This window comes from Nicotiana tomentosiformis, chromosome 5, assembly GCF_000390325.3.
Source record: "Nicotiana tomentosiformis chromosome 5, ASM39032v3, whole genome shotgun sequence".
Taxonomy (NCBI): domain Eukaryota; kingdom Viridiplantae; phylum Streptophyta; class Magnoliopsida; order Solanales; family Solanaceae; genus Nicotiana; species Nicotiana tomentosiformis.
In genome coordinates, this window is record NC_090816.1 from 114,116,529 (window position 1) to 114,144,452 (window position 27,924).

At 35.1% G+C, this 27,924-nt stretch overlaps 3 protein-coding genes across 4 annotated transcripts; all 3 read left to right on the top strand.

The window, feature by feature from the left end:
* The first annotated feature begins 4,122 nt into the window (after nucleotides 1–4,122).
* LOC104086716 (fibrillin-5, chloroplastic) lies at nucleotides 4,123–8,313 on the top strand. Of its 2 annotated transcripts, none has more exons than XR_011407987.1 (7): nucleotides 4,123–4,673; nucleotides 5,928–6,043; nucleotides 6,190–6,312; nucleotides 6,799–6,897; nucleotides 6,983–7,062; nucleotides 7,831–7,904; nucleotides 8,027–8,132. XR_011407987.1 is itself a non-coding variant. In XM_009591038.4 (7 exons), exons 1-7 carry the CDS (start codon nucleotides 4,385–4,387, stop codon nucleotides 8,109–8,111), a joined length of 831 nt encoding a protein of 276 aa, XP_009589333.1. In that variant the 5' UTR covers nucleotides 4,144–4,384; the 3' UTR covers nucleotides 8,112–8,313. The 2 variants fall into 2 exon arrangements, 1 of the variants encoding a protein (XP_009589333.1); XM_009591038.4 differs by having other exon boundaries at nucleotides 4,144–4,673; nucleotides 6,983–7,027; nucleotides 8,027–8,313.
* A 3,996-nt stretch (nucleotides 8,314–12,309) lies between these two features.
* On the top strand, nucleotides 12,310–13,253 carry LOC117274292 (uncharacterized). Its single transcript, XM_070176787.1, has 2 exons — nucleotides 12,310–12,787; nucleotides 12,898–13,253. Exons 1-2 carry the CDS (start codon nucleotides 12,310–12,312, stop codon nucleotides 13,251–13,253), a joined length of 834 nt encoding a protein of 277 aa, XP_070032888.1.
* Nucleotides 13,254–15,801: 2,548 nt separating this feature from the next.
* LOC104086718 (uncharacterized) lies at nucleotides 15,802–16,449 on the top strand. The gene has a single exon (XM_009591041.2). It carries the CDS (start codon nucleotides 15,802–15,804, stop codon nucleotides 16,447–16,449), a length of 648 nt encoding a protein of 215 aa, XP_009589336.2.
* Nucleotides 16,450–27,924: the final 11,475 nt, after the last annotated feature.

The following is a 27,924-nucleotide window of genomic DNA, read 5'->3' on the forward strand; positions in this document are numbered from 1 at the left end:
TTTGGTGTCTAAGAAGGTTTTACCTCGATGCACAGGGTTTGAGATGACTAAAAGAAGAAGTCTCGATCTAGAATAAAAGAAAAAAAATAGAAGAAAAGAAGAAAAAAAGAAGTGAGTTCAAAATGCAAAGCAAATGAATAGATGTGGACTGCTCAAGACATGACTGAAGTCACGAACACTGTATTTCCCATTTTGATCAGAAGAAGCTTTAGAAGAATGAACTAACACCTGTAGCTAGCAAGCATCAAGGTTCAGATCAAATTCTGCGTGAAAAAACAGTCAAAACTCAATATCAAGTTTCGGAAGACTTATAGATAAGAATCTTATAACTCATAGCTGATAGGCTTGTTTAGTTTCATTTGATTTTAATTTTGATGTAATAACAGGACTACAGACCGGAGCCTCGACGGAATCTCACTCGACTCTACAACTTAGCATTACATTCTTTTTCTTAAACTACACGCGACTTGATTTCCTTATACCCGGGGATATGTAGGTTATCCAAACCAGGACTCGGTTGCACTCTTTTCTCTTATCTCTTCCTTTTTGAATAATGGTAAGGCCAAAATTAGGCATATCGCTCATCTTTTCTTTGCATGAAAACTCTTCATGTTTTCAAGCAACGAGGGGTATGCTGTAAGCACCTAATTTTGACCATATTTATATTTTTTACCACTTTTTAGTATTTAAATGGTTTGAATTTTAATCTTTATATTTGAGTTTTATTTTATTTTTAGTAGATTTATTTAATAAAATTTAAAACTACAAAAATAGTCACACTTCTTGTATTTTTTCTTAGGTCTAATTATTCTTGATCTTTCTACATTTTTGTAAGCTAAGAATTTTATTAGTTTTAAAATAAATAACAAACTAAAATATAGAAAAAAAAATAAAATCAATTGTTTTATGCCAACTCACGACAGATAAAAAGTTTAGTAACAAACTTCTTATTTCAAAAAAAAAAATTCTCTTAGGTCTTATGAGCACAATTTTGAATGCACATGCACACACTTCTCACAATTTTTTCTTTCTCTTTTATGCAATTCCCCACAAAATATTCCCCTAGATAAGACATTCTCTCACTTTATCCTTTTTCCCCATCTTCCTCACAACACACACTCACTTTATCCCTTTCCCCCCAACTCCCTCACGTGCACACACTCACTTTCCACTACTCACTCTTGGCCCACTCACAAATTATTCCTGACAATTATTCCCTCACAACATATATTCCCACTTTTCCTCTTTAACAACTCACATTCTCATTCTTCCTCTTTAACAACTACACTCCCTCATCTCTCATAGATAAAAAAAAAACACATACACTCATCATATAAGGAGGACACCTGAAAAACAGAAGAGGGACGAGGGAGATATAGATATTAAAATAAAGAGATTAGATTGGAGGGGAAAATGAAAACAGAGAGAGAAGGAGAAAAGCATTGTGCTTCTGCATTTTCAAGCTCCATAGAAAAGGCTGAAAAATCAGCCATTAAGATAGCCCTTAAGCTCCATAGCTCTTCTACCCATAATCCTCTTCTTTTGTCCCTTTTTCTCCATCAAAATATAATTTATTTTGCTTTAAAATAGCAGCTAAAATGTGCTCAATTTCAGCCTAAAACACCCGTGAAGCTTCTCCACTTTTTAGTAAGTTTCGTGTTTCCGACAAGGTTGTGCAGTTGGAGGTTCTCGGTTGTGGTCGCTGCTCTTAGTTTGATTATTGAGTAGCATCAATTTTAAAGTTTGGATTCAATCAATACAAGGTCTATGTTTACTTCCCTAGCCAATTTTTAATAAGTTGTTTGTTTCTTTGTCTTTTTAGCCATGTGAATATTCTATTTTTTAAATGTGATGATGGTTTGTTTTCTTGTGTTTTATCAACTTTAATGCCTTGAATCAATAAATCTAATGAATTAAACATATATGGAAAATGTGTATTGCCTTAAAAACAAAAGCAATTTTGTTGAAATATGTTTTGATTAGGTGAGACCGTGGAATTTATCGGCACTAGACTAAGAAGGATTTGGACTTAATTGAAAAGAGGGTTAAGACATGTAATTCCTTTAAGTGACTTTGGTCATAAATTAATTAGACGAAGTTTTATTTTGTTAATTTGGTTAGCGTTGAGTCTTGGAATTGGATTAATCGCATCAAAACAATAAAAAGGAAGGAGTGCATTTGAGTCGAGTTTATATGGAATTCTTTGAGTTGCTATTTCTTTGTTGACTTAATTGATGTGGAATTTTGAATTTCTTGGCCATCTGCTCTGTTTAGAGAATTAGCTGATATTCCAGTTTCACTTGTTTGAGCTTGTACCTTATCTAGTTGGGTTTCTTATTGGATATTAAGTTAGTTGAACATTTTAAAGTATAGTGGGGTGATTTAACAAGCTACATAGTTTTGGGTTTAGGTACTATATCATCTTAGTTAGTCTATCCCCTCCCCCCTTCCCCCAAATAAATCCATAACAATAGAATAGACTTTCTTATCCTTCTCTAAAAATAATCTTCAATAATTCATGGCCTTACAATAATCTCAAATCACATGAAAAAATAATTAACTTATGAATATTCGCAAGATGCTTTTAGGTGCGTTTTAATCTATTATCGTGATTGTGTACACTCTCGCGTGACATATTTTTTCATGAAAAAATATGCTTTGGAACCGCTAGAGATATTGGGGTGAAAATAGTACGGGTTAGTCAATTTTCGGACTGATAATTAAAAAATAATCAACGTTTGCAAAATTATTGAAAAATAGCCACTATTTTGTTGCAATACGAAAAATTTCAGCATAGATTTTACGTGTATATTCTCACCTTATTTATACACCATCATCATTATCGCATGGCCTACATTAATTTTACCAATTTATTACTCTCTCTTGAAACCATATTTTACTTCATTCTTTTATATTCCTTTTGGCCTCCTACACTCACAAGTTCATTGTCTCGTAAATCATTCTCTCATATAAGATAGCAGAAAGCAATTGCCAACATTCTTTTTTTCAAGTTTTCCCCACGTTACATCTTTTGTTCTTAATTATATATTGTCTTTTTTGTTTATTTATTAGAATTTTAATATATATATATATATATATATATATATATATATATATATATATATATATATATATATATATCAACAAGAAAATATGAATTCACATATTTAAAACATCAAAAAGGGAAGAGTTAAAACTTTAATACTTTCACAAAAAGGAGTTATTGATAATTTTTTAGCGAACTATAAAAATTTTAAATCAGAAATTATGGAAAAATTTATGGTTGATGAACAAATCACTAACAAAATTGAGCTAGACGATAATGAAATCCAAGAAGAAGAAAAAGTTGGTGAGAAATCTATCATAAATCTTCAGAAAATCAGGAAATTCTAAGAGAATAGAATAATATCTTAGAACATATATAATCTTAGTAAAAAAATCGATTATAAGTAAAATATTAATAATTTTGTATCTCAAAAAGTTAGAAAAATAATTTTCAAATAAAAAAATTTTAAATTAATTTTTGTAATACCAAAAATTTAAGACATCTCGTTGAAGTATAGCTTTAGGCCTCAAATATCATTTGGGCCGCACCTGCCCACAGGTGTGCCACATCTTTAGGGAAGCAAATGCTGCAGCAGACAAGCTGGCCTGCTATGGAAAGGCAGAGATCCAACCATGGAAACCATGCCAAATTCATTGTTTAGATTTTAGAATTTTAAAAAGAGCAAAAACATATTCTTACAACTCTATCTTAAATAAAAAACGCAAGGCAATAAGGCCATATATCTGTAAATGAAAAGAGATTCTATAAATGAATGAATCATGTGGCCAACACTTTTTATAGAGTTGGTGCTGGTCAAAAAAAGGAAACTACAACAAATTATATAAAATTACTGGTCACAATTAAATAAGAATGTGTGTAGCACAGTATCTTGTTTAGTGGAGTACTTGGAAAAGACTCGGAGCCAATAAAGTTTATATAACTTATCGATCAATAAAGTTGATAGAAATTATGAAAAATCATAATTCAAATATCAACGTAACATAATTAAATATTAAATAATTTTTTCTTGTCTTTCTAATCCTTAGTGACAAATTACCTGATTTTATGCTTATGAAAGATAGCAGTATTTAATCAAATAGTTGTGATACTTGCAAAATAACCAGACATCACAGTTTTCAAAAACAATAAAAATATTTAATTGGAAAAAAACAACAAATCCAAGTAAGAGCTATGCCAAACATTACCACAAGGACAAGATAGACATCTCTTGGCAAAACCAGAGTCTTTATTTCTTTACTTCGTCTTCTTCCCAAAAGGCCTAAATAAAAAAAGACCAGAACCTTATACCCATTAATTGAACTCAATCTGATTAATCCCATGGCTACAAAACTTGTAGTAAAGCCTCAAATCACAGTTTCACACCTGTCTCCTCCATTACCAAACTCCATTGAAATGCTGAGAACTCAAAAAAGTACTGTCTCAGCCACTAATAATAATAGTCCAAGATTAAACTTTAAGAAGATTTCAAGATTTGGGGATTGGTCATTTGCACAAAGGACCATTTCTCTAAACAAAGCTGCAGAACAACAGAATGTTGAGGTTTCAGAATCATATTTCAGAACTGATGCTTCCCAAATCAAGATTGAACTTTATGATGCACTTCAAGGTAATTGGTTCATTGACTTCTTTCTACTTTTACCCCCCCCCCCTTCTGACCCAACCCCTTCTACAGTTGGGAGCTAAAGTCTAGCTACGGGTTTAGACCCCCGTTCTGACCCAACCCCTTCTACAGTTGTGAGCTAAAGCCTAGCTACGGGTTTAGACACGGTAGAAAATCTATTTCAATTTCACTAAAGTCATTTAACTATTTTTTATCATTTAAAAGTAATTAAACTTTATCATTGTCACTTAAAAGTTATTTTGTCTCAAACCCCTATCATAAATATGGCATGACATTAAATTTTATGATAAAAATTCAATATTAAATGCCACATAAGCTAATATGGTTCGTACCCATTTTAGATCAATTTATCCTTTAATTGATTTGATCCATAATCCAAATGAGTTTCGATAAAAAAAAATATTAATTCCACATTAGTTTAAAATGATTATCCTATACTATAAAGTTTTGTCTTTTCTGTCATAGCACATTCATAATTATTTTATACTAAAATGATCTATGCTAGAAAATTCTTATATTGTTTATATGTCTCATCCGAGTCATTTTATAACTCTACTGAAACTAAAATACTATTGTATATAATAATATTTTAAAATGACTCGGATGGGCCATACAAACAAAATAAGAATTTTCTAGCATATATTATTTTAGTATAGAATAATTATGAATGTGCATTATGTAACAAAAAAGGCAAAACTTTATAGTATAGGATAATCATTTTAAACTAATGTGGAACTTAATATTATTTTTTTTATCGAAATCCATTTGGATTATGGGTCAAATCACATTAAAGGGTAAATGAATCTAAAATAGGTATGACTCATATTAGCTTATGTTGCATTCATTTTTGAATTGTTATCATAAAATTTAATGCCATGTCATATTTATGGTAGGGGTTTGAGGCAAAATGATTTTTAAGTGACAATGATAAAGTTTAGTTACTTTTAAGTGACAAAAAATAATTAAATGACTTTAGTGAAATTGAAAGATGTGAAATTAACTCATCTACTTAATATGTATAAATAATCTATCCCGAACTTAGTAAATTTATCTTGTCTTGCGCCTTCAAAATCCATACACTTAAAATTCTGGCTCCACCTCGGCCCTTATATCATTTTTCACCTGAAAATTTCTAGACTATGAATGAAATTTACGATATCACAATAACATATTGTGTTTATATTAGTTTATCAATATATTCATTTGTATTTATATTTGTTTGTTGAAAATATTGTTTAGGAATTAATAGAGGAATATTTGGAGCGTCATCTGACAAAAAAACTGAAATTGAAGAGTTGGTCAAGCAACTGGAGTCTCAAAATCCAACTCCTGAACCAACCTTATCTCTAGATAAGGTGATGTGGTATTGTGCCATGCCATAATAAATAAGTATTTTTTTTAAAAACTTTTTCCATACAATTCAAGTTGAATTCTATAAATTGCTGTACATTTGTGAGTAAAATAATGAATTAAATGATTTGGAACTCTTGGAATTGAATAGGTGGCTGGAAATTGGAAGCTTATATACAGTACTATAAGCATTTTAGGATCAAAAAGAACAAAACTAGGATTGAGAGATTTTATTACACTGGGGGATTTATATCAGAATATTGATATTTCTGAGGTATGTTTTTTCATAAGATTCTTTGGACTTCTGTTTTTTTAATTGTTTTTCTTATGGTTATATTTGGGAAAAGGTTCACTTTTTGGGGGAGTTATTTAGAGCAATTTGTTATTGGGTCATATATAAAGATAAAAGGAGTTATTTATTCTTTTTTATAATTTAATAGATAAAAACAATTTATTCCCACCCTTTCCTGAAAAAGTGTACTATAAAAAGTATTTAGGTTTTTTTTCCATCTTAACTCTTTGTTGCTACATAGAACATGAGAAATTAAAGAACAATGTTTAACAATTTTCTCATTTTTGAGAAATTTTACACTTTTCTGTATAACTATAAAATGAAAAATTGAAATTTTCTCGGAACAAATGGAGTATATAGTTAAGAAATTTGAATATCTGCAACATGATATATTACAGATTATTACTGTTTATTTGTAATTTTGTCATTTTGGACTAATTCAAAACATTTTAATGATGATCAATGAAGGGAAAAGCTGTGAATGTGATAAAGTTTAATGCCAGAGGATTAAGTTTATTGAGTGGAGAGCTAAGGATCGAAGCCATCTTCAAGATTGCATCCAAATCAGTTGAGATTTCTCTACCTTTTTTCAGATACTCTTATTTTGTTAATTTCCTCTTTATGGTTTTTTATTTGATTTTTTTCACTGTAGAGAGTTGATATTTTCTACAACAATTCTGCAATAACACCAGACCAGGTATGAATTGACAATGTTTCCTTAATTGCGAAAAGGTAATTCTAATTAGTTTTCTAGGGTCAAATTAGAACTATCATTGTCCAAAATAACTACACGGAATTTTTTTTTTAAATTGAAAATTAGATGAAAAAACTACTTGCCTACAAAAGTGGTACTAGTATTTTGCTTCTAGTAGAAGGGAGATGTGCACAAATAGTCGTTATAATGACCCGATCGGTTGTTTTGAGTATTAGAGCCCCGTTCCCCTTTTTTATGCTTTCCGTTTTTTTAATTTTAATATTTTGTGATTTGCGGGGATGGTTTTGTTTGGTTTCGGAAAAGTTTAAAAGTTTTATTTTTAGAAGCTTAAGTTGTAGAGTAGAGTCAGGGCGATGAAAAAATTATACGCACATTGTGTTTTATACCAAACAAATGAATGCAAGACATATATGTTGCATAATTAAGTAATAATTTGTGTTCCACGTTAATATACGACTCTTATGATTAATTGCTAGATTTGATGTAAAAACTAGGAGTGGATTATCGTTCAATAATAGCAAGTAGAAACATTTGTAAACTGAAATCCTATGAATTTGTTAATTTTTGTGTAAGTTTTAAGTTTTAAAATTATTTTCATAAAGTCAATTGTCGTGCCTTCTATCATCCTTCAATTTTTTTTTAGTGCAGTTATCCTTTCAAAAAAAGGAAAATCATGACATTTTTTGGACGGGGAAATTACACATTAAATTAGTTTACAAATATTATTTCCAGAAGAAAGAGGCGAAAATGCTACTAATAAATATTTATGCTTGAAATTGGAACAGCTGATGAACGTGTTTCAGAAGAACTACGATCTTCTTCTTGGCATCTTTAACCCTGAGGGCTGGCTTGAAATTACGTATCCTTTATTCGCTAATTTTAAGCTCTTATTATAATTTATTTTCTATTATGTATTTTACGTTGCTAACTTAAAATGGTACATAGAGGAAAAATCTATTATCCTTAATCTGAAAAATGCAGATATGTTGATGAGAATTTGAGGATAGGCAGAGATGACAAGGGCAACATTTTTGTTTTGGAGAGATCAGAGGAGGATAAACCTTAAGAATTCATGATTTACATTAACCTAATTCTCCTCCCCTTTTTTCCCTTATTTATAATGTAAATTCCAATACACCCTTCCTACACATTATAGAAGAAATAATCCCACTTATAGATATGTTGTCACAAAAAAAATGATACTCCCTTTGTTTCACAAGAATGAACTTTTTACTATTTGGAGGGTTAAACAAGATTTTTTTATCATATTTTTTTGCAAATAGTTATTAAATATTTTGAATTGTTAACTATTGTGACTTATAGTACTTTTTATTTAGTTTCTAAAATTTATTTCAAAAACTTAGAGAATCAATGTCAAAATTCACATTAAAAATTAGTCAATTTGACCCTCGTACTTTAAAAATGTTCAAACAAATTGAAACGAAAGGAGTAAGAGAGTCGTGCAAGATTTCCTTAGTCCTAGTGAGAAACGTTCTTAATCGGCCTGAAATTTTCCTAAAAATCAAACTCAAAGTCTACACTGTGGAAATATAGTTTTCTATTTGCAAGCCATACAGCTAAAATCTTTGAACCTTATGATAAATGTAAATATGCTGATGTCTAACGCCGTGTTGCACAACGTTATTAATTAAGTACTTTGTTTCATATCTTTTTTTTATTTCTTTGTCTAATTGATTTCTTAATGTATTGATCCATCTTCCGAAGGAGCGAGCCGCCGGCAACTTGAATGAAGGAGTCAATTAAGATACAAAATTATAAATTTGTAAGATAATTAATTCGCAGTCATAGTAAAGATTAAAACACATTATGCAAAAACAATAGATACGTCTCTGTCTGCCAATGAGAAGGTCACCCATGACAATGGCATAGTGAACCAAAATTCGTTGTGTTGTACTGTTGTTCGAAAATTGACAGCAGTGTTTTATATATTTTTTGAAATCCAAGATTAATTTCATTGATCTTAATCCCTAACTATGGTGGCTCTGATACCAACTATAAAATAATTAATTCGCAGACATAGTAAAAATTAAGACACAATTTGTAATACCCCGTCATTTTTTTGGACTAATTTAACCTTAAGTATGGAAATACATCTCATGGATAGAATAACCAAACTTTTGAAAAGAGAAAATAAGTAGGTCAACCCCACATCTTAGTGTTCTTACTTTACAATGTCTTAGCATGACTTACGGAATAAAAAAATACTTTAGATAAATGAGAAAATAAGTGGGCAACCCCACTTCTCAGTATTCTTACTTTACAAAGTCTTAGCATAACTTACGGGAAAAAAAATACTTCAGATAAAGAAGAAAATAAGTGGGTCAACCCCACTTCTTAGTGTTTCCCTACTTTGCAGAACCTTAGAATGGCTTAAGAAAAAGCTGTTTTCAAACTTCTTTAGCTCTAGAATCAAATTAAGAAAAAGAAGTTGCGGAAGAACAATTGTTTGAGGAGTTTGAGGATACATAATTGGTGTGGGTAGAGAACAAGAAAGCTTAAAAATTTTCTTGTGCAATTCAACCAACAATCAGGTATATAGATATATAATCTTATCCTTGTAGTATGCCTTGGATTACATTAGGATTGATATGGATATCAAATTCTTTAAAATGATGACAAGAAGTAAATTGAAAGCAATTTGATAAATTCTAAACCCATTTGAGTTGCTGCCAAGTTTTTTTTTTAGATTGGGAACATGATTAGAAATATTAAAATAAGGGAGAAATTATTTTCATCTAGTAATGGACAAAGCTTTAAGGATAAAGTGAGGATCAGATTTGAACGTTGCTAGACTATTTGGATTATTATCAGAGTCATAGATTTTGGATGGTGTTATTTAAGAATGGACATGTAATATTTTTTATACTAAAATATGTTTCTTCCTTTCCATATACCAAGTGGTCAAGGATATTGTAGCAGTAAGCTTGACAGAGAAATATATTTTTTTCACATTAAGTGTCGATTATATTGAGTAATCCATGATTTAGACATTAGTTCAATTGGTGGTGAATTGAACTTGTTGAGTATGTCCTAATGATTCTAGCCAAAATATTTGTAGATCTTGAGTTGTTGAACTCCTGGAAAGTTTGAAAGGACGAATTGAAACTAAAACTTGAGGTGAGTTGAGGTTTACTTTCCTAGTAGGAAATTCCATTATAACTCTTGTCCTCCATATGTTAGATAAAGCTAAGTCATGTCTTTTCGTGATCCAATACTCAGTTCACTTATTCTTATTGAGTACGACATTATATGTGACATGAATACATGATTATGTGTATTACCAATTGTTATGTGCCTTTATTTGTGATATTCACATTCAGTAGGGAGAATTGACCAACCTCCCCCGACGTGAGTCCCATGATGTCAGGGTTACCTACCCTACGCTCGCAGGTGCCAATAGTTTATTGGGGAGATAGGCCGACACTCTCCCATATGTGTTCCCAGATACTCACGTATGCAGGGCCATTATGCTTAATAATTAACTTTACAAAGTATGTCTTAAAATATATATGACTCGGTTTCTATTTCAGATATTAGTTATGGGCTTAATTTCTACGTTATGGGCTTAATTTCTACGTTAAGTTTCAGTTTCAGCTTACAGTTTAGCTTACAGTTTCAGTTTTCAGCTTAATACTTGGTTGTAAAATTTTATATGATTTATATGATTTTCCGTATATCCCTTTTCTTTCTTATATTTTCTAGAAGGTCTCGCTCCGCCTTTTTAGGAGGTATCCTATGAGACTTACTGGGTATCCTTTGGTGGTACTTAACCCGTTTGGGCCTGCTACGTCGTGTGGCAGGTATTGAGGACGCAGGTAACGAGGCACATGGCTAGAGGATATATTCTAGATTCGGTGTACAAACTCTATTGATTCATCCCAGCGGTAGCGGACCGTTTTCAGACTATTATTTATATATTTCTTTTTTTTTTTTACGTTTATTTTATTTCCGGGGATGCCCCCGTAGGCTATGTATTTTAATTTTTTTTTTCAGATTCTAGAGGCTCATGACTTATTAATGGGTCTGTATCAAAATAGTTTGGGATTTATCCTTTATTTATTATTTTTATCAGTCAGCTTAAGAACTGCAACTTGATTAGAATTAATATTTAAGCACGTTAGATTCTTTGCTATTGAACTTGAAGTTTGATACAAATAATATAGGGTTCACTCAACGAGTGGTAAGGGTTGAGTGCCAATCACGTCCCATCCCAGTTTGGGGGCGTGACAAGTTGATATCAGAGCAGCCATGTTTACGAAGTTCTAGGGAGTCATGAGCCGTGTCTAGCATAGTCTCAAATATGTGTATGTTGTGCACCATACTTATATTTGGGATGCTGCAGGACATATTAAGAATTTTATTTTTCTCCTTTGGTTTTATGTCGTGCGTTAGAACTAAACGTTTCAGGATTCTAACACCCATTTATCTCTCGTTTCAGCATAAACAAGATGGTTAGAACAAGATCAACTTCATCCTTTGTTGTTAACAATTTTGAAATACCAATTGCTAATCATCAAGAAGTAGCACCAGAGGTTCAAGCCGCACTAATAGCACCAGCTGCAGTTAGAGGACGTGGCAGAAGTAGAGGTATAAGTCAAAATGCTAGGGGTAAAGGTGAAAATGCCAGAGGTAATCAGGCTCGTGGAAGGGCCACAAGACAAGCACAAGCTCCACCTCAGCATCTTGTTAATGATCGGGTACCACCACATAAGCATGATAATCGAATTGACAGAATTTTGGACTTTCTAGAGTCCCTAGCCCCTCCGACTGGTGGTCGGGCTGCACCTGTTCATGCTCCTCCTCAGGACCCTCATGATTCAGATGAATATGTTATAGGAGATAATTTTCAAGCTCTACTCGAGGTACCACCACCAGTTGTCCCTGCAAATATTGCCCAGACAATGCAACTACCAACAATAAATATTGATCCACATGCCTTTCTGAGATTAAACCCTCCTACTTATAATGGTACCGATAAACTAAATGAACCACTGTTATTTTTGGAAGAGATAGAGGAAATGTTTGTTTCTTTGGGTTATCTTGAAACACAAGCCACATAGTTAATTGGGGTTCGATTGAAGGGTGCAACATGACAATAGTGGAGAGGTTATAAGAAGGCCAGAGATTCTACATTACCGCCACTTACTTGGCCCCAGTTCAAAGAAGCTTTCGAGGCTAAGTTTTTTCCTAGCAGTCAGATGGATGAGCTCTGACGTCAGTTCGAACATCTTAAATAGGGTACCATGTCAGTGACTGAATATGAGATGGATTTTACAAAATTGGCAGAGTATGTACCTTATTTGATGCCGACAGAGAGAGAAAAAGTAAGAAGGTTCATTGAAGGCTTGAACCCACATATGGCAGAAGATATGACTTCATATCATGATGACAAGACTTATCTTCAGGTTGTCAATATCGCTACGCGTAAGGAGGCTTTTGATAAAATCGCCAGGGAAGCTAGAGATAACAGCAAGAAGGCTAGAACAACAGGTATTTATAGTGGATTTTTAGTTGGGGGTAAGAACATGAATCATTCAGCTCACATTCAATCAACGACTCACTCATCTCCTTATCCATCTCCACTCAGACATGGCCAACAGAGTAAGGGTCAGGCCCCTAATGGGCAAAGTTCAACTAGACAGGGCCAACCTCGGTTATCCTATCCTATATGTCCTTCGTGCAGCAAAAGAGATCCAGGGAAATGCCTTTTAGGTCATAAAGGTTGTTTCCACTGCCATGATACGGGTCATATTAAGAGAGACTTTCCACTGCTTGGACAAGCTCTGGGGAAAACTCCAACTAGAGAGACAACATCAATGGTAATTCTATAGTTGCACCTCCTCCAGTTCAGGCATCTAATACTCAGGCTAGGCGTGGTGCCAATAGAGGTGGAGCTCAAGGAGGAGGCGGACGAGACAGATTCTATGCATTTCTAGACAGGCAGAATGTTGAGGCGTCTAACAGAGTTATTACAGGTATTCTCTCGGTTTGTGGTCGCCTTGCTTATGTACTAGTTGATCCCAGTTCAACTTTCTCCTATGTGTCTCCTTATTCTTGTGTCGAGTTTGGAAAAGCACCAGAAAAATTAGGGGTTCCGTTTGAGGTTTCCACACCTATAGGGGAATATGTTAAAGTTGAGTATATATTCAGATCTGCATCATCACAGTTCAAGGTCGAGAAACATTAGCCGATTTGAACTTGTTAGATATGGTAGACTTTGACATCATAGCTGGCATGGACTGGTTATCTTTTTGTCATGCTACAATTGATTGCCACGTGAAGGCGGTTAAATTCTCATTTATTGGGGAAGATCCAATTATAATTATAGGTGAAGTGAGTACGCATATGGGTAAGTTTATTTCTTACCTTAAGGCTAGAAAACTAGTGAGCAGCGGGTGTTTGGCGTATCTAGCACATGTGCAGGATATGAAAGTTAGCTCCTAGGTGCTTGAATCAGTACTGATTGTGAAAGAGTTTTCAAATGTGTTCCCGGATGATCTCCTAGGGATACCACCAGATAGGGAGATTGAGTTTGGCATAGACACATTGCTAGGAACTCAACCAATCTCGATTTCTCCTTATAGAATGGCTCCATCTGAGCTAAATGAACTCAAGAAGCAGTTACAAGACCTCTTAGATAAGGGTTTTATTCGACCTAGTATTTCACCCTGGGGTGCTCTAGTGTTGTTCGTGAAGAAAAAAGATGGTTCCCTACGGATGTGTATAGATTACCGCCAGCTGAATAAGGTTACTATCAAAAATAAATATACACTGCCCAGGATAGATGACTTATTTGATCAGTTTTAGGGTGCCACGTATTTCTCAAAAATAGATCTGAGATCGGGATACCATCAGTTAAAAATCAGAGAAGCAGACATCCCGAAAATAGCTTTCAGGACTCAGTACAGTCACTATGAATTTTTAGTGATGTCCTTTGGGTTAACCAATGCACCAACAACTTTTATGGACTTAATAAATAGAGTCTTCAAGTCTTTCTTAGATACCTTTGTCATAGTATTTATCTATGATATTTTGGTATATTCTTGTAGCCAGAAAGAGCATGAGAATCACTTGAGAACAGTTCTTCAAATACTCAAGGACCGTCAACTTTATGCCAAAATTTTCAAATATGAATTTTGGCTCGATATAGTTATATTTTTTGGGACACGTGGTATCGAAAGAAGGCATTAGAGTAGACCCACAGAAAATAAAAGCAGTTACGAGTTGGCCTAGGCCGACGACCCCTACAGAGATTTGCAGTTTTCTAGGGTTGGCATTTTACTACCGCCATTTTGTAGAAGGGTTTTCTTCAGTAGCTTCCCCGTTAACAAAGTTAACTCAGAAAAATGTGAAGTTCCAATGGTCTGAAGCTTGTGAGAAAAGTTTTCAAGAACTCAAGAACAGATTGACTACAGCTCCTATCCTGACTCTACCTACCCTACAGGTAAATTTGTGATCTATTGTGATGCTTCTAGAGTAGGATTAGGATGTGTTCTTATGCAGAATGACAAGGTAAATGCTTCTAGGCAGTTAAGAATCATGAGAGAAATTATCCTACCCACGATCTTGAGCTAGAAGCAGTTATTTTTTGTCTAAAAATATGGCGTAACTACCTTTATGGAGAGCAATGTGACATTTATACAGATCGCAAAAGTTTGCAGTATATATTCAAGCAGAAAGAGTTGAATCTGAGACAACGCAGGTGGTTGGAGTTGCTTAAAGATTATGATTGTAATATCCTTTACCATCCCGACAAAGCGAATGTGGTTGCTGATGCTCTGAGTAAAAGATCCATGAGGAGTTTGACCAGGTTGTGTGTGGTAGAACGTCCAATAGTTAGGGAAGCCTAAGAAATAGCTAGCCAAGGGGTTCGTCTCTATGAGAAGTATGATAGAAGGTTGATAGAAAGTATGGGTGCTAAGTCTACTTTAGTAGAGCAAGTTAAATCCAAACAATTTGATGAGACTAGCTTGCTTAAGCTCAAAGAAGGTATCCTCAGTGGCAAGATTAAGAATATTGCACTTGACGAAAATGGTGTGATGAGATTTGATGGCCGCTTATGCATGCCTGATGTAGAAGATCTTCGAAAGGCAATTATGGTATAAGCTCACAGCTCCATATATTCAATACATCCAGGTTCTACCAAAATGTATCATGATTTGAGGGATGTTTATTGGTGGAATAATATGAAGCGAGTTATTGTAGATTATGTATCATGATGCCTTATCTGTCAGCAAGTAAAAAATGAACACCAGAGGCCAGGTGGCTTAGCTCAAGTCATTGAAATACCATAATGGAAATGGAAGAGAATAAATATGAATTTTGTGGTGGGCTTGCCGCGAACTTTTAAGAAACATGACTCCATTTGGGTCATAGTAGACCGACTCACTAAGTCAGCTCACTTTTTGCTAGTCAAAACAATATACACAGCATCCTAGTATGCAACATTATACATAAATGAGATTGTTGGGTTGCATGGTTCTCCCATGTCTATTATTTCTGACAGGGGTGCACAGTTTACAGGCTAGTTCTGGCAGAGTTTTCAGGAAGGTATCGGTACCCGAGTTAATCTAAGTACAACCTTTCACCCTCAAACGGACGGGCAGGCCGAGAGGACAATTCAAACCTTGGAAGATATGTTACGAGCATGTGTTCTTGATTTTAAAGGAAACTGGGTTGATCATCTACCTTTGATTGAGTTTGCATATAATAACAATTATCAAGCGAGAATTTAGATGGCCCCATTCGAGGCCCTATATGGGAGGCGATGTCGTTCTCCTGTAGGGTGGTTTGAGTTAGGTGAAATGAAGATTATTGGGCCAAACATAGTACATGATGCCTTGAAAAAGGCAAAACTTATTCAGGAACGACTTAAAACAGCTCAAAGCCGACAAAAGTCATACTCAAATATAAGACGCCGCGATCTTGAGTTCAAAGAGGGTGACTATGTATTTTTAAAGGTGTCTCCAATGAAGGGTATCATGAGGTTTGGTAGAAAAGGGAAGCTTAGCTCAAAATATATAGGGCCTTATCCAATTCTTAAAAGGATTTGGCTTGTGGCGTATCCACTAGCTTTACCTCTAGAGTTATCTTCTGTGCATCCAGTTTTTCATGTGTCCATGTTGAAACGGTACTTTCATGACCCGAGTCATGTACTTGATAGACGGGAGATAGAGATTGATGATACTCTGACATATGAGGAGGTCCCTGTAGCTATAATAGACATGCAGGTTCGTAGACTTCGAACCAAAGACGTTGCTTCAGTGAAAGTAATATGGAGAAATCACTCAGCTGAGGAAGCTACGTGGGAGCCCGAGGAAGCCATGAAGAAAAATATCCTTATTTGTTTGAGATTTCAGGTACATAATTCATTTAAGCTTTAAAATATTTAGATTGTCAAGTTATATTATATTTGTGCTTATAATGATGTAAAATGGCTTTGGTGGGTATATGGGTGTGCCTTGATGTTGTATAATATTGGATTGAGTGGCTAGAGGTGCAAAGTGTTATTGTTATTAGGTTGTTGGACAGGTTGAAAATTTATGGAAAGCTCCAGTTACAAGGGAGACTGTGCCAAAATTTTTAGAAATTTGGAAAGTTAATAAAAAATCCGAGTCCCTAAGGCTCTAAGAATACAAGATGCCAAAAAAAATATTTCAATCCCTAGGAATGACTACGGTTCCACGTTCGAGGACGAACGATATTTAAAGAGGGAGGAATGTAATACCCCGTCATTTTTGTTTTTTGGACTAATTAAACCTTAAGTATGGAAATAGATCTTAAGGATAGAATAACTAAACTTTTGATTAAAGGAGAAAATAAGCAGGCCATCCCCACTTCTTAGTGTTCTTACTTTACAATGTCTTAGCATGACTTACGGAAAAAAAAATACTTTAGATAAAGGAGAAAATAGGTGGGCCAATCCCACTTCTTAGTGTTCTTACTTTACAAAGTCTTAGCATGACTTACGGAATAAAAAAATACTTTAGATAAAGGAGAAAATAAGTGTGACAGCCCCACTTCTTAGTGTTTTCCTACTTTGCAAAACCTTAGAATGGCTTAAGGAAAAGCTCTATTAAAATCTCTTTAGCTCTAGAATCAAATTAAGAAAAAGAAGCGGTGAAAGAACAATTGTTTGATATGTTGCTTGGGTCATTATTGTTTGAGGAGTTTGAGGATACATAATTGGTGTGAGCATAGAACTAGAGAGCTTGAAATTTTTTTTGTGCAATTCAACCAACAATCAGGTATGTAGATATATAATTTTATCCCTGTAGTATGCCTTGGATTACATTATGATTGATATAGATATCAAATTCTTTAGAATGATGACAAGAAGTAAATTGAAAGCAATTTGATAAATTCTAAACCCATTTGAGTTGCTGCCAATTTTTTTTTTAGATTGGGAACATGATTAGAAATATTAAAATAATGGAGAAATTATTTTCATCTAGTAATGGACAAAGCTTTAAGGGTAAAGTGAGGATCAGATTTGAACGTTGCTAGAGTATTTGGATTATTATTAGGGTCATATGTTTTGGATGGTGTTATTTAAGTATGGACATGTAATATTTTTCATACTAAAATATGTTTCTTTCTTTCCATATACCAAGTGGTCAAGGATATTATAGCAGTAAGCTTGACAGAGAAATACATTTTTTTCACATTAAGTGTTGATTATATTGAGTAATCTATGATTTAGAAATTAGTTCAATTGGTGATGAATTGAACTTGTTGAGTATGTCCTAATGATCCTAGCCAAAATATTTGTAGATCGTGAGTTGTTGAACTCATGGGAAGTTTGAAAGGATGAATTGAAGCTAAGACTTGAGGTGAGTTGAGGTTTACTTTCCTAGTAGGAAATTCCATTATAACTCTTGTGCTCCATATGTTAGATAAAGCTAAGTCATGTCTTCTCCTGATACAATACTCAGTTCACTTATTCTTATTCAGTACGACATTATATGTGATATGAATACATGCTTATGTGTATTATCAATTGTTATGTGCCTTTATTTATGATATTCACATTCAGTAGGTAGAAGTGGTCAACCTCCCCCAGCGTGAGTGCCATGATGTCAGGGTTACCTACCCCATGCTCGCAGGTGCCAACTGTTTGTTGGGGAGATAGGTCGACACTCCCCCGTACGTGTTCCCAAATACTTACGTACGCAGGGCCATTATGTGTAACAATTAACTTTACAAAGTTTTGTCTTAATATATATGTATGACTCGATTATTATTTCAGATATCAGTTATGGGCTCAATTTTTACGTTAAGTTTTAGTTTAAGACTTTCAGCTTACAATTTAACTTACAGTTTCAGTTTCCAGTTTAATACTTGGTTGTAAAATTTTATATGATTTATATGATTTTCCGTATATCCCTTTTCTTTCTTATATTTTCCAGAAGGTCTTGCTCCGCCTTTTTAGGAGGTAGCCTATGAGACTTACTGGGTATCCTTTTGTGGTACTTAGCCTGTTTGGGCCTGCTACGTCGTGTGGCAGGTATTGAGGACGCGGGTAACTAGGCACGTGGCTAGAGAAGATATTCTAGATTCAGTTTGCAGACTCCATTGATTCACCCCAGCGGTAGCAGACCATTTTCACACTATTATTTATGTCTTTTGTTTTTTGACGTGTTTTGTATTTTCGGGGATGCCCCCATAGGCTATGAATTTTAATTTTATTTTTCAGATACTAGAGGCTCATGACTTATTAGTGGGTCAGTATTAAAGTAGTTTGGGATTTATCCTCTATTTATTATTTTTATCAGTTAGCTTACGAACTCCATTTGATTAGAACTTATTTTTAAGCGCGTTAGATTCTTTGCTATTGAACTTGAAGTTTGATACAAATAGTACAGGGTTCACTCAACGAGTGGTAAGGGTTGAGTGCCAATCACGTCCCATCCCAGTTTGGGGGCGTGATACAATCATATAGAGGATCTGTTTCTATGGGAAGTAAGGAAGTTTAAAGCGATAACAAAGGCCTTAGGGAATAGGATCTCTTTCTGCGTCTACTGATGCTTTTGAAAAATGCCTTTGGTTTGTCTTGTTTAATTGATTCGTACGTAATCTGAGAGCTTCATACATTGAAATCATGTTTTTGTCTTTCCAGGATGTCTTATGCATGCTATTCCTTACGCCCTAAGAAAGAACCTCAAATTTGATTCATTTCAAGTCACGAGTTCTTGTTTAGAATTCTCGTATATGAAGTTCGAACGAGAGGGTCCTGCCGCTTTCTCGATCAACTAACCGAACTCTTGAAGACTTAAACTCCATGGATTCATTAGCGACAACATACATCGATTAAGCCTGAGACCAACTACCACGATCCACTAGCTATGCGCTCTCACGGCCCGGAGAACTTGACTGATGAAACGTCTACTGTTACCACATATTCAAGAGGCAGAATAAGCTAGGGTTTTCTGGTAGTTATAGAAAGGGCGGTTGACCTCTTTTTATAAAGAGTGTCTACCCATAATATGCCATATATTATTGAGCCTCACTTATCCACACACATAGTATTTAATATTAGATATTTTATTTATCCACCACTTAGGCCACGTCACTATCCTTTCAGGTAATAACCAATTAACACAAGTTCAAATTCCAACAAAATTATTATACAATGAAAGCATGGCAAACAAATATTATCAAATTAGACAAACAAAAAACGTTTCATCTAAAAAGTTTCCTCCTGATTTTACTATAAAAGGGCTAAATTTATTTATGTACTAGTCAATATTACTCAATTTTTATTATAAAATAAAGTCTGTTAAGTAAAGACAAGTATAGAGAGAAACTAATATATTATTCAAACTTTAAACTTATATTCATAATGAGCTGAGATCTCCTCTATTTATAAAAGAAAGCAAGCTATTGTGTAAGCTGCTTCTGCAAGCTGTTGTGTAAGTTGTTACTCTACCAGATATAGATAATCTTCTACCGGTGGTAATGTTTATCCGTAACGGAGTACCGACAAGATAAGCTCATTGTATCAGATATAGATAATGTTCTACCGGAGGTGATGTTTATCCATAACGGAGTACCGAAAGGATAAGCTCATTGTACCAAATATAGATAATCTTCTATCGGGTGCGATGTTTATCCATAACGGGGTACCGAAAGGATATGCTCATTGTACCAGATATAGATAATCTTCTACCGGAGGTAATATTTATCCATAATGGAGTACTGAAAGGATAAGCTCATTGTACTAGATATGGATAATCTTCTACCGGGGGTGTTGTTTATCTATAACAGGATACTGAAAGGATAAGCTCATTGTACCCTATATGGATAATCTTCTACCGGAGGTGATGCTTATCCTTAACGGGGTACCGAAAGGATAAGCTTCTTCAGGAGACTTATTTTCAATAGAGTACTAAATAGATAAACATATTTACGGCGGAGTCTCATATAGATAAGCTTCTTCAAGAAGCTTATTTATAACGAAGTACTAAATGAACATCCATAATATAATATATTTATAACACTCCCCCTTGGATGTTCATTAAAAGATAATGTGCCTCATTAAAACCTTACTAGAAAAACTCACGTGGAAAAAATCCTAATAAAAGAAAAAGAGTACACATATTTAGTAATACGGATAACTAGTTGTCTCATTAAAAACCTTATAAGGAAAACCCTGTGGGAAAAAACTTAATAAGGGAAAAAGAGTATAGCACATATTTACTCCCCCTGATAAAAACCTTCTTTCAAATATTTGAGTCTCCGCATTCCAATCTTGTATAACATCTTATTAAAAGTTGAAGTTGGCAATGATTTAGTGAATAAATCTGCCGAATTGTCACATGAACGGATTTGTTGCACATCAATTTCACCATTTTTCTATAGATCATGTGTGTGGAATAATTTTGGTGAAATGTGCTTTGTTCTATCTCCTTTTATAAATCCTCCCTTTAATTGGGCTATGCATGCAGCATTGTGTTCGTATAAAATTGTGGATCTTTTATCACATTCCAAACCACATTTTCTTTGAATAATATGAATCATTAATCTCAACCATACGCATTCCCCACTTACTTCATGAATAGATATTATCTCATCATGATTTGAAAAAGTAGCAACAATAGATTGCTTTATGCAGCGCAATAATATAACAGTACCTCCACATGTAAACACGTACCCGGTTTGATGTCGCGCTTTATGTGGATCAGATAAATAACTTACATCTGCATAACCAACAAGATCTATACTACCTTTGCTAGAATAAAATAAACCCATATCAAGTGTTCCCTTTAAATATCGCGATATATGCTTAATCCCATTCCAATGTCTCTGTGTAGGAAAAGAGCTATATCTTGCTAGTAAATTAACAGAAAATGCCATGTCAGAACTTGAAGCATTAGCAAGATAAATAAGTGCACTAATAGCACTAAGATAAGGTATTTCGGGACCAAAGAGTTCCTCATTCTCTTCTGGAGGTCGAAACAAATCCTTATTCACTTCAAGTGATCGAACAACCATTGATGTACTCAATAGGTGCGCTTTGTCCATGTAAAAACGTTTTAAGACCCTTTATGTATAGCCAGATTGATGGATAAAGATCCCGTCTATTAAATGTTCAATTTGCAGACCAAGAAAAAGTTTTGTCTTTCCAAGATCTTTCATCTCAAATTCTTTCTTAAGATATTCAATTGCCTTTTGGAGTTCTTCTGGAGTTCCAACAAGATTTATGTCATCAACATAAACAACAAGTATAACAAATTCTTATGCCATTTTCTTTATAAAAATACATGGATAAATAACATCATTTATGTAACCTTCTTTCATTAAATATGCACTGAGGCGATTATATCACATGCGCCCAGATTAATTTAAATCGTATAAAGATATTTGTAATCTAATTGAGCACATTTCACGATACTTTGAACTATATTCTTCAAGCATTTTAAATCCTTCATGGATCTTCATATAGACTTAATCAAATAAGTCATATAGGTTATGACTTGCATTTAGATGGCATGAAATCTTGAGGTATCTGGACTACAAGTCTGATTCTCACAATCTTTTATAATATTGTGAACTGTATTGTATCAAATATATCGTCGACGATCATTTTGTATCGGTTCCTAAGCGACATAACTTGTTGAGATCTCATCACTTTCTTTATTTTCAGGTATCTGAACTTCTTCTCGAGTTTCATGAAATATTATGTCGTGGGCTCTTCTAGAGATCATTTCCTCCTCATTATGATCATTTCGATCATTTGCTCCTATCATTTTTCAAGGATTATTACCTTTGGAACCGATCGGTTTACTTCGCTTCATGCGTGCAGTAAACTTTATCCTACATGGAATTTAATTCTAATAAGAGCATTTGCAGCTGAAATATGACATTTAATTTTGAATCAGCAAATGCTTCTGGCATTTAACTTGAATTATCTTCTTAGTGAGGATCATATTAATGATAATTCGATTCATATAGCATATTTTTCAGCTATTTATTCCATCCCCCAAATGTTAGAAAACTAACACATATCCCCAATCTTCTTTGGGAAACCTATCTTTGTGCATTGTGGTAGAGAAATTAATCATATACCACACATCAAAAGTTATTAGATAGTAAAAATATTTGGTTTCTGATCCTAAACCAATTGTGAGGGGAGGGCTTATCATATATTGTTGGTCTGATGCATACAAATATTGTTATATGCAATTTAGAAAATCTTAGACCAACACATGGGGGTTTGTTCTCATAATGTCACGACCCGAAATTCCCACCTTTGGACCGTGATGTCACCTAACATTTCACTTGCTAGGCAAGCCAACGTTAGAATAATATTATCTATTTTTAAAAAAAAATTAAATGTATTAATAACAAGAAAACAAATGCGGAAGCAAAGTTTGAAATATAGTGAAATAATCCATCAAACAATGGTGTCTAAATACCATCCCAGAATTAGTGTCACAAGTGCACGAGCTTCTAGAATAAATACAAATAAAAGTCTAAATAATATAAAGCTGTCTGGAAATAAACACACAGCTAAAGAACAATAGACGGGGACTTCAGAACTGCGGACGCCATGCAGTTATACCTCAAGTCTCCTCTTATAGCTGAAATCTGAGCAAGTTTATGGTACGCCGCTGGGACCAACTCCAAAATCTGCACAAGAAGTGCAAAGTGTAGTATCAGTACAACCGATCCCATGTATTGGTAAGTGCTGAGCCTAACCTCGACGAAGTATTGATGAGACTAAGGCGGTTCACTTACATTAACCTGTACGCAATATTAGTAACAACAACAATAATAGGAATAAATCAGGTAATTCATTTATAATAATTGAAGGCAACTCAGCAGTCATAACCAATTATCATTTCCATTATTTATGTTGCAGCGTGCAACCCGCTCTCACAATATATCCACATTCAGTTCTGTTACGGCGTGCAACCCGCTCCTCCAACATATTTATTTTAATCAAGTCTGTTGCGGCATGCAACCCGATCCTCTAATATTAACTTTTTAACAAGTCTGTTGTGGCGTGCAACCCGATGCTCCAATATTGACTTTTAATAAGTCTGTTGCGGCGTGCAACCCGATCCTCCAATATTGACTTTTAATAAGTCTGTTGCGGCGTGCAATTCGATCCTCCAATATTGACTTTTAATAAGTCTGTTCGGCGTGCAACCCGATCCTCCAATATATTCATTATAATCAATCGTGTTGCGGCGTGCAACCCGCTCCTCCAATATTTTTATTTACCAATTCTTATAGAAGAATTTTTTCCAATAAATATAGCAATTAATATAAAATTATGAGACAACAAGCATACAATAATTATGAAGCAAACATTGACAAATAACAAATTATTATGGAAATCAAGGAGCAAATAGGCAGTTTAATATTTATTATGCTAAATGTCAAATAACAAGTAAGGCACATAATTCAAATAGCATGTAACAATTAATGCAGGAATTCAAGAATTTATATTTGCAAAGAATAAGAGAGAAACAATTATTATAATAATTAATTTATGATTAAAAACAATTTATGATTTTTCAAGTAAGCAGGCAAACAATTAATTTGACGACGTATAGACACTCGTCACCTCGCCTATACGTCGTTTACATGCAATTCACATAACAAACAATTTAAGGGTTCTATTCCCTCAAGTCAAGGTTAACCCCAACACTTACCTCGCTTTGTAAATTCCAATCAATTATTCAACCATAGCTTTTCCTTTTAAATTTGCCTCTGAAAGCTTCAAATCTATTCACAAACAATTCGATATATTCAATACGAATGATAGGAATTAATTCCATATGAATTTATAAATTTTCCGGATAAAAATCCGAAATTCATTAAAATATTCGGCAGTGGGACCCACGTCTCAAATCCCAAAAAACCTCACGAAATCCGAACACCCATTCCAATACGAGTTCAACTATACCAAATTTGTCCAATTCCGATATCAAATGGACCTTCAAATCTTAAATTTTTGATTTTGGAAAGTTCTACAAAAATTTCAATTTCTTCCATCTAAATTCGAAATAAATGATGAATATAGACATGGATTTGTGAAATATAATCACTTTATGATAAAGAACACTTACCCTGTTCAAAGTCGTGAAAATCCCCCTTGAAATCGCCCAAATCCGAGACTTAAAACTCAAAAATGAGTAAAGATGACTAAGACTCGATTTTATGTATTCTGCCCAGCATTTTCGCATCTGCGGTGCCTGGGCTCGCACATGCAAGCTCGCATCTGCGAGAAAAATCTCGCATCTGCGAAAAGGGGCTGCCAGGCGAGGTTCCGCACATGCGAAGTCCGCATCTGCACACAAGGGCCGCACCTGCGAAGGCCGCATCTGCAATGGATGTCTTGCTTCTGCGAGCTCGCACCTGCGGTCAAAAATCCGCAGCTGCGATTATAACAGAAGGCAGAAATACAGATTCTGCTTAAGTCCAATTCTTGATTCGATTTCAATCCGTTTTACTCTCGGGGTACTCGGGACCCCGTATGAATATACCTACAAGTCCAATAATATAATACAGACTTATTCGGGGTCTCGAATAATGTCAAACAACACTGAAATTACAATTCACACCCCGATTCAAGCTTTGAGTTTTAAACTTTTAAATTTGCAAATCTCGTGCCAAAACATATTAAATGAATCCGGAATGACTTCAAATTTGGCACACAAGTCATAAATGACATAACAGAGCTGTTCAAATTTCCAGAATCGAATTCCGGCTCCGATATCAAAAAGTCAACCCCGTGGTCAAACTTGGAATATTTAGCCTTTAACTTGCTAGTTCCGTTAAATGGTCATAACTTGAGCTACAGACCTCCAAATTAAATTTCAGGCATATGCCCAAGTCCCAAATCACGATACGGAGCTACCGAAACTGTCAAAACACTGATCCGGGTCCGTTTGCTAAAACTGTAGACCAAAGTCAACTCACTTAATTTTAAAGCTCTATTTCCCATTTTAATCCATTTTTCTCATAAAAACTTTCCGAAAAATTATACGGACTGCACACGCAAGTCGAGGAATGATAAATGGTGCTTTTCGAGGTCTTAGAATATAAAATTACTTATTAAATTTAAAGATGACATTTTGGGTCATCACATTCTCTACCTCTAAAATAAACATTCGTCCTCGAACGGAGTTAGAAAAAGTACCTGAGCTGGAGAAAAGGTGTGGATATTTACTCCGCATGTCTGACTCGGACTCCTAGGTAGATGCCCCTACCAGCTGACCTATCCATTGCACACGAATTGAAGGATAACTCTTTGACCTCAACTGTCGGACCTGCCGGGCTAGAATAGCCACCGGCTCCTCCTCGTAAGTCAAATCTTTGTCCAATTGGACTGAGCTGAAATTTAACACATGGGACGGATCACCATGATATTTTCGAAACATAGACACATGGAACACGGGATGAACCGCTGATAAACTAGGTGGTAATACAAGCCTGTAGGCTACTTCACCCACCCTTTCAAGAATTTCAAAGGGTCCGATATACCTAGGGCTCAACTTGCCCTTCTTTCCGAACCTCATTACACCTTTCATAGGTGAAACCCAGAGCAATATTCTTTCTCCTACCATGAATGCAATATCACGAACTTTATGGTCGACATATCTCTTTTGCTTAGACTGAGTTGTGCGAAGTCGATCCTGAATAATCTTTACCTTATCCAAGGCATCCTGTACCAAATCGGTACCCAATAACCGAGCCTCTCCCGGTTCAAACCAACCAACTGGCGATCGGCATCGCCTCCCATATAATGCCTCATATGGAGCCATCTGAATGCTCGACTGGTAGCTATTATTATAAGCAAACTCCGCAAGTGGAAAGAAATGATCCCAAGAACCTCCAAAGTCTATAACACAAGCGCGGAGCATATCTTCCAATATCTGAATAGTGCGCTATGACTGTCCGTCTGTCTGTGGATGAAATGTTATACTCAACTCCACCTGCGTGCCTAACTCACACTGTACAGCCCTCCAGAAATGTGAGGTAAACTGCGTACCTCGATATGAAATAATAGACACGGGCACACCGTGAAGGCGAACAATCTCACGAATGTAAATTTCAGCTAACCTCTATGAAGAATAAGTAACTGCCACTGGAATGAAATGTGCTGACTTGGTCAGTCTGTCCACAATGACCCAAACTGCGTCAAATTTTCTCTGAGTTCGTGGGAGCCGAACAACAAAATCCATAGTGATACGCTCCCACTTCCACTCAGGAATTTCTAACTTCTGAAGCAAACCACCAGGCCTCTGATGCTCGTACTTAACTTGCTGACAATTTAGACACCAGGCTACGTATGCAACTATATCCTTTTTCTTTCTCCTCCACCAATAATGTTGTCGCAAATCTTGATACATTTTAGCGGTACCTGGATGAATAAAATACCTGGAACTCTGTGCTTCTTTAAGAATTAATTCACGAAGCCTATCCATATTTTGCACACAAATACGACCCTGCGTTCATAGAAACCCATCTTCCCCCACAACAACCTGTTTGGCATCACCGTGCCGCACCTTGTCCTTAAGGACAAGTAAATGAGGATCATCATATAGCATCTCTCTGATGCTCTCATATAAAGAAGACCGAGCGATTGTACAAGCTAGAACCCGACTGGGTTTTGAAATATCTAACCTCACGAACCGATTAGCCAAAGTCTGAACATCTGCAGCTAATGGCCTCTCACCAACTGAAATATACGCAAGACTGCCCATACTCACAGCCTTTCTACTCAAAGCATCGGCCACCACATTGGCCTTTTCGGGGTGATACAAAATGGTGATATCATAGTCTTTCAACAACTCCAACCATATTCTCTGCCTCAAATTAAGATCCTTTTGTTTGAACAGATACTGGAGGCTACGATGATCAGTAAATACCTCACACGAGACACCGTAGAGGTAATGCCTCCAAATCTTCAGCACATGAACAATTCCTGCCAATTCTAAGTCATAAACATGATAATTCTACTCGTGAACTTTCAACTGCCGTGACGCATATGCAATTACCTTGCCATCTTGTATTAATACTGCACCAAGCCCAATGTGATATGCGTCACAATATACCGTATACGATCCTGAGCCTGTGGGTAATACCAATACTGGCGTCGTAGTCAAAGCGGTCTTGAGCTTCTGAAATCTCAACTCACTATCGTCTGATCATCTGAATGGGACACCTTTATGGGTTAGTCTGGTCAATGTGCTTGCTATAGATGAAAACCCTTCCACGAACCGACGATAATAACCTGCCAAACCCAGGAAACTCCGGATCTCTGTAACTGAAGTAGGTCTAGGCCAATTCTGAACAGACTCAATCTTCTTAGGATCCACCTTTATGCCTTCTGCTGATACAAC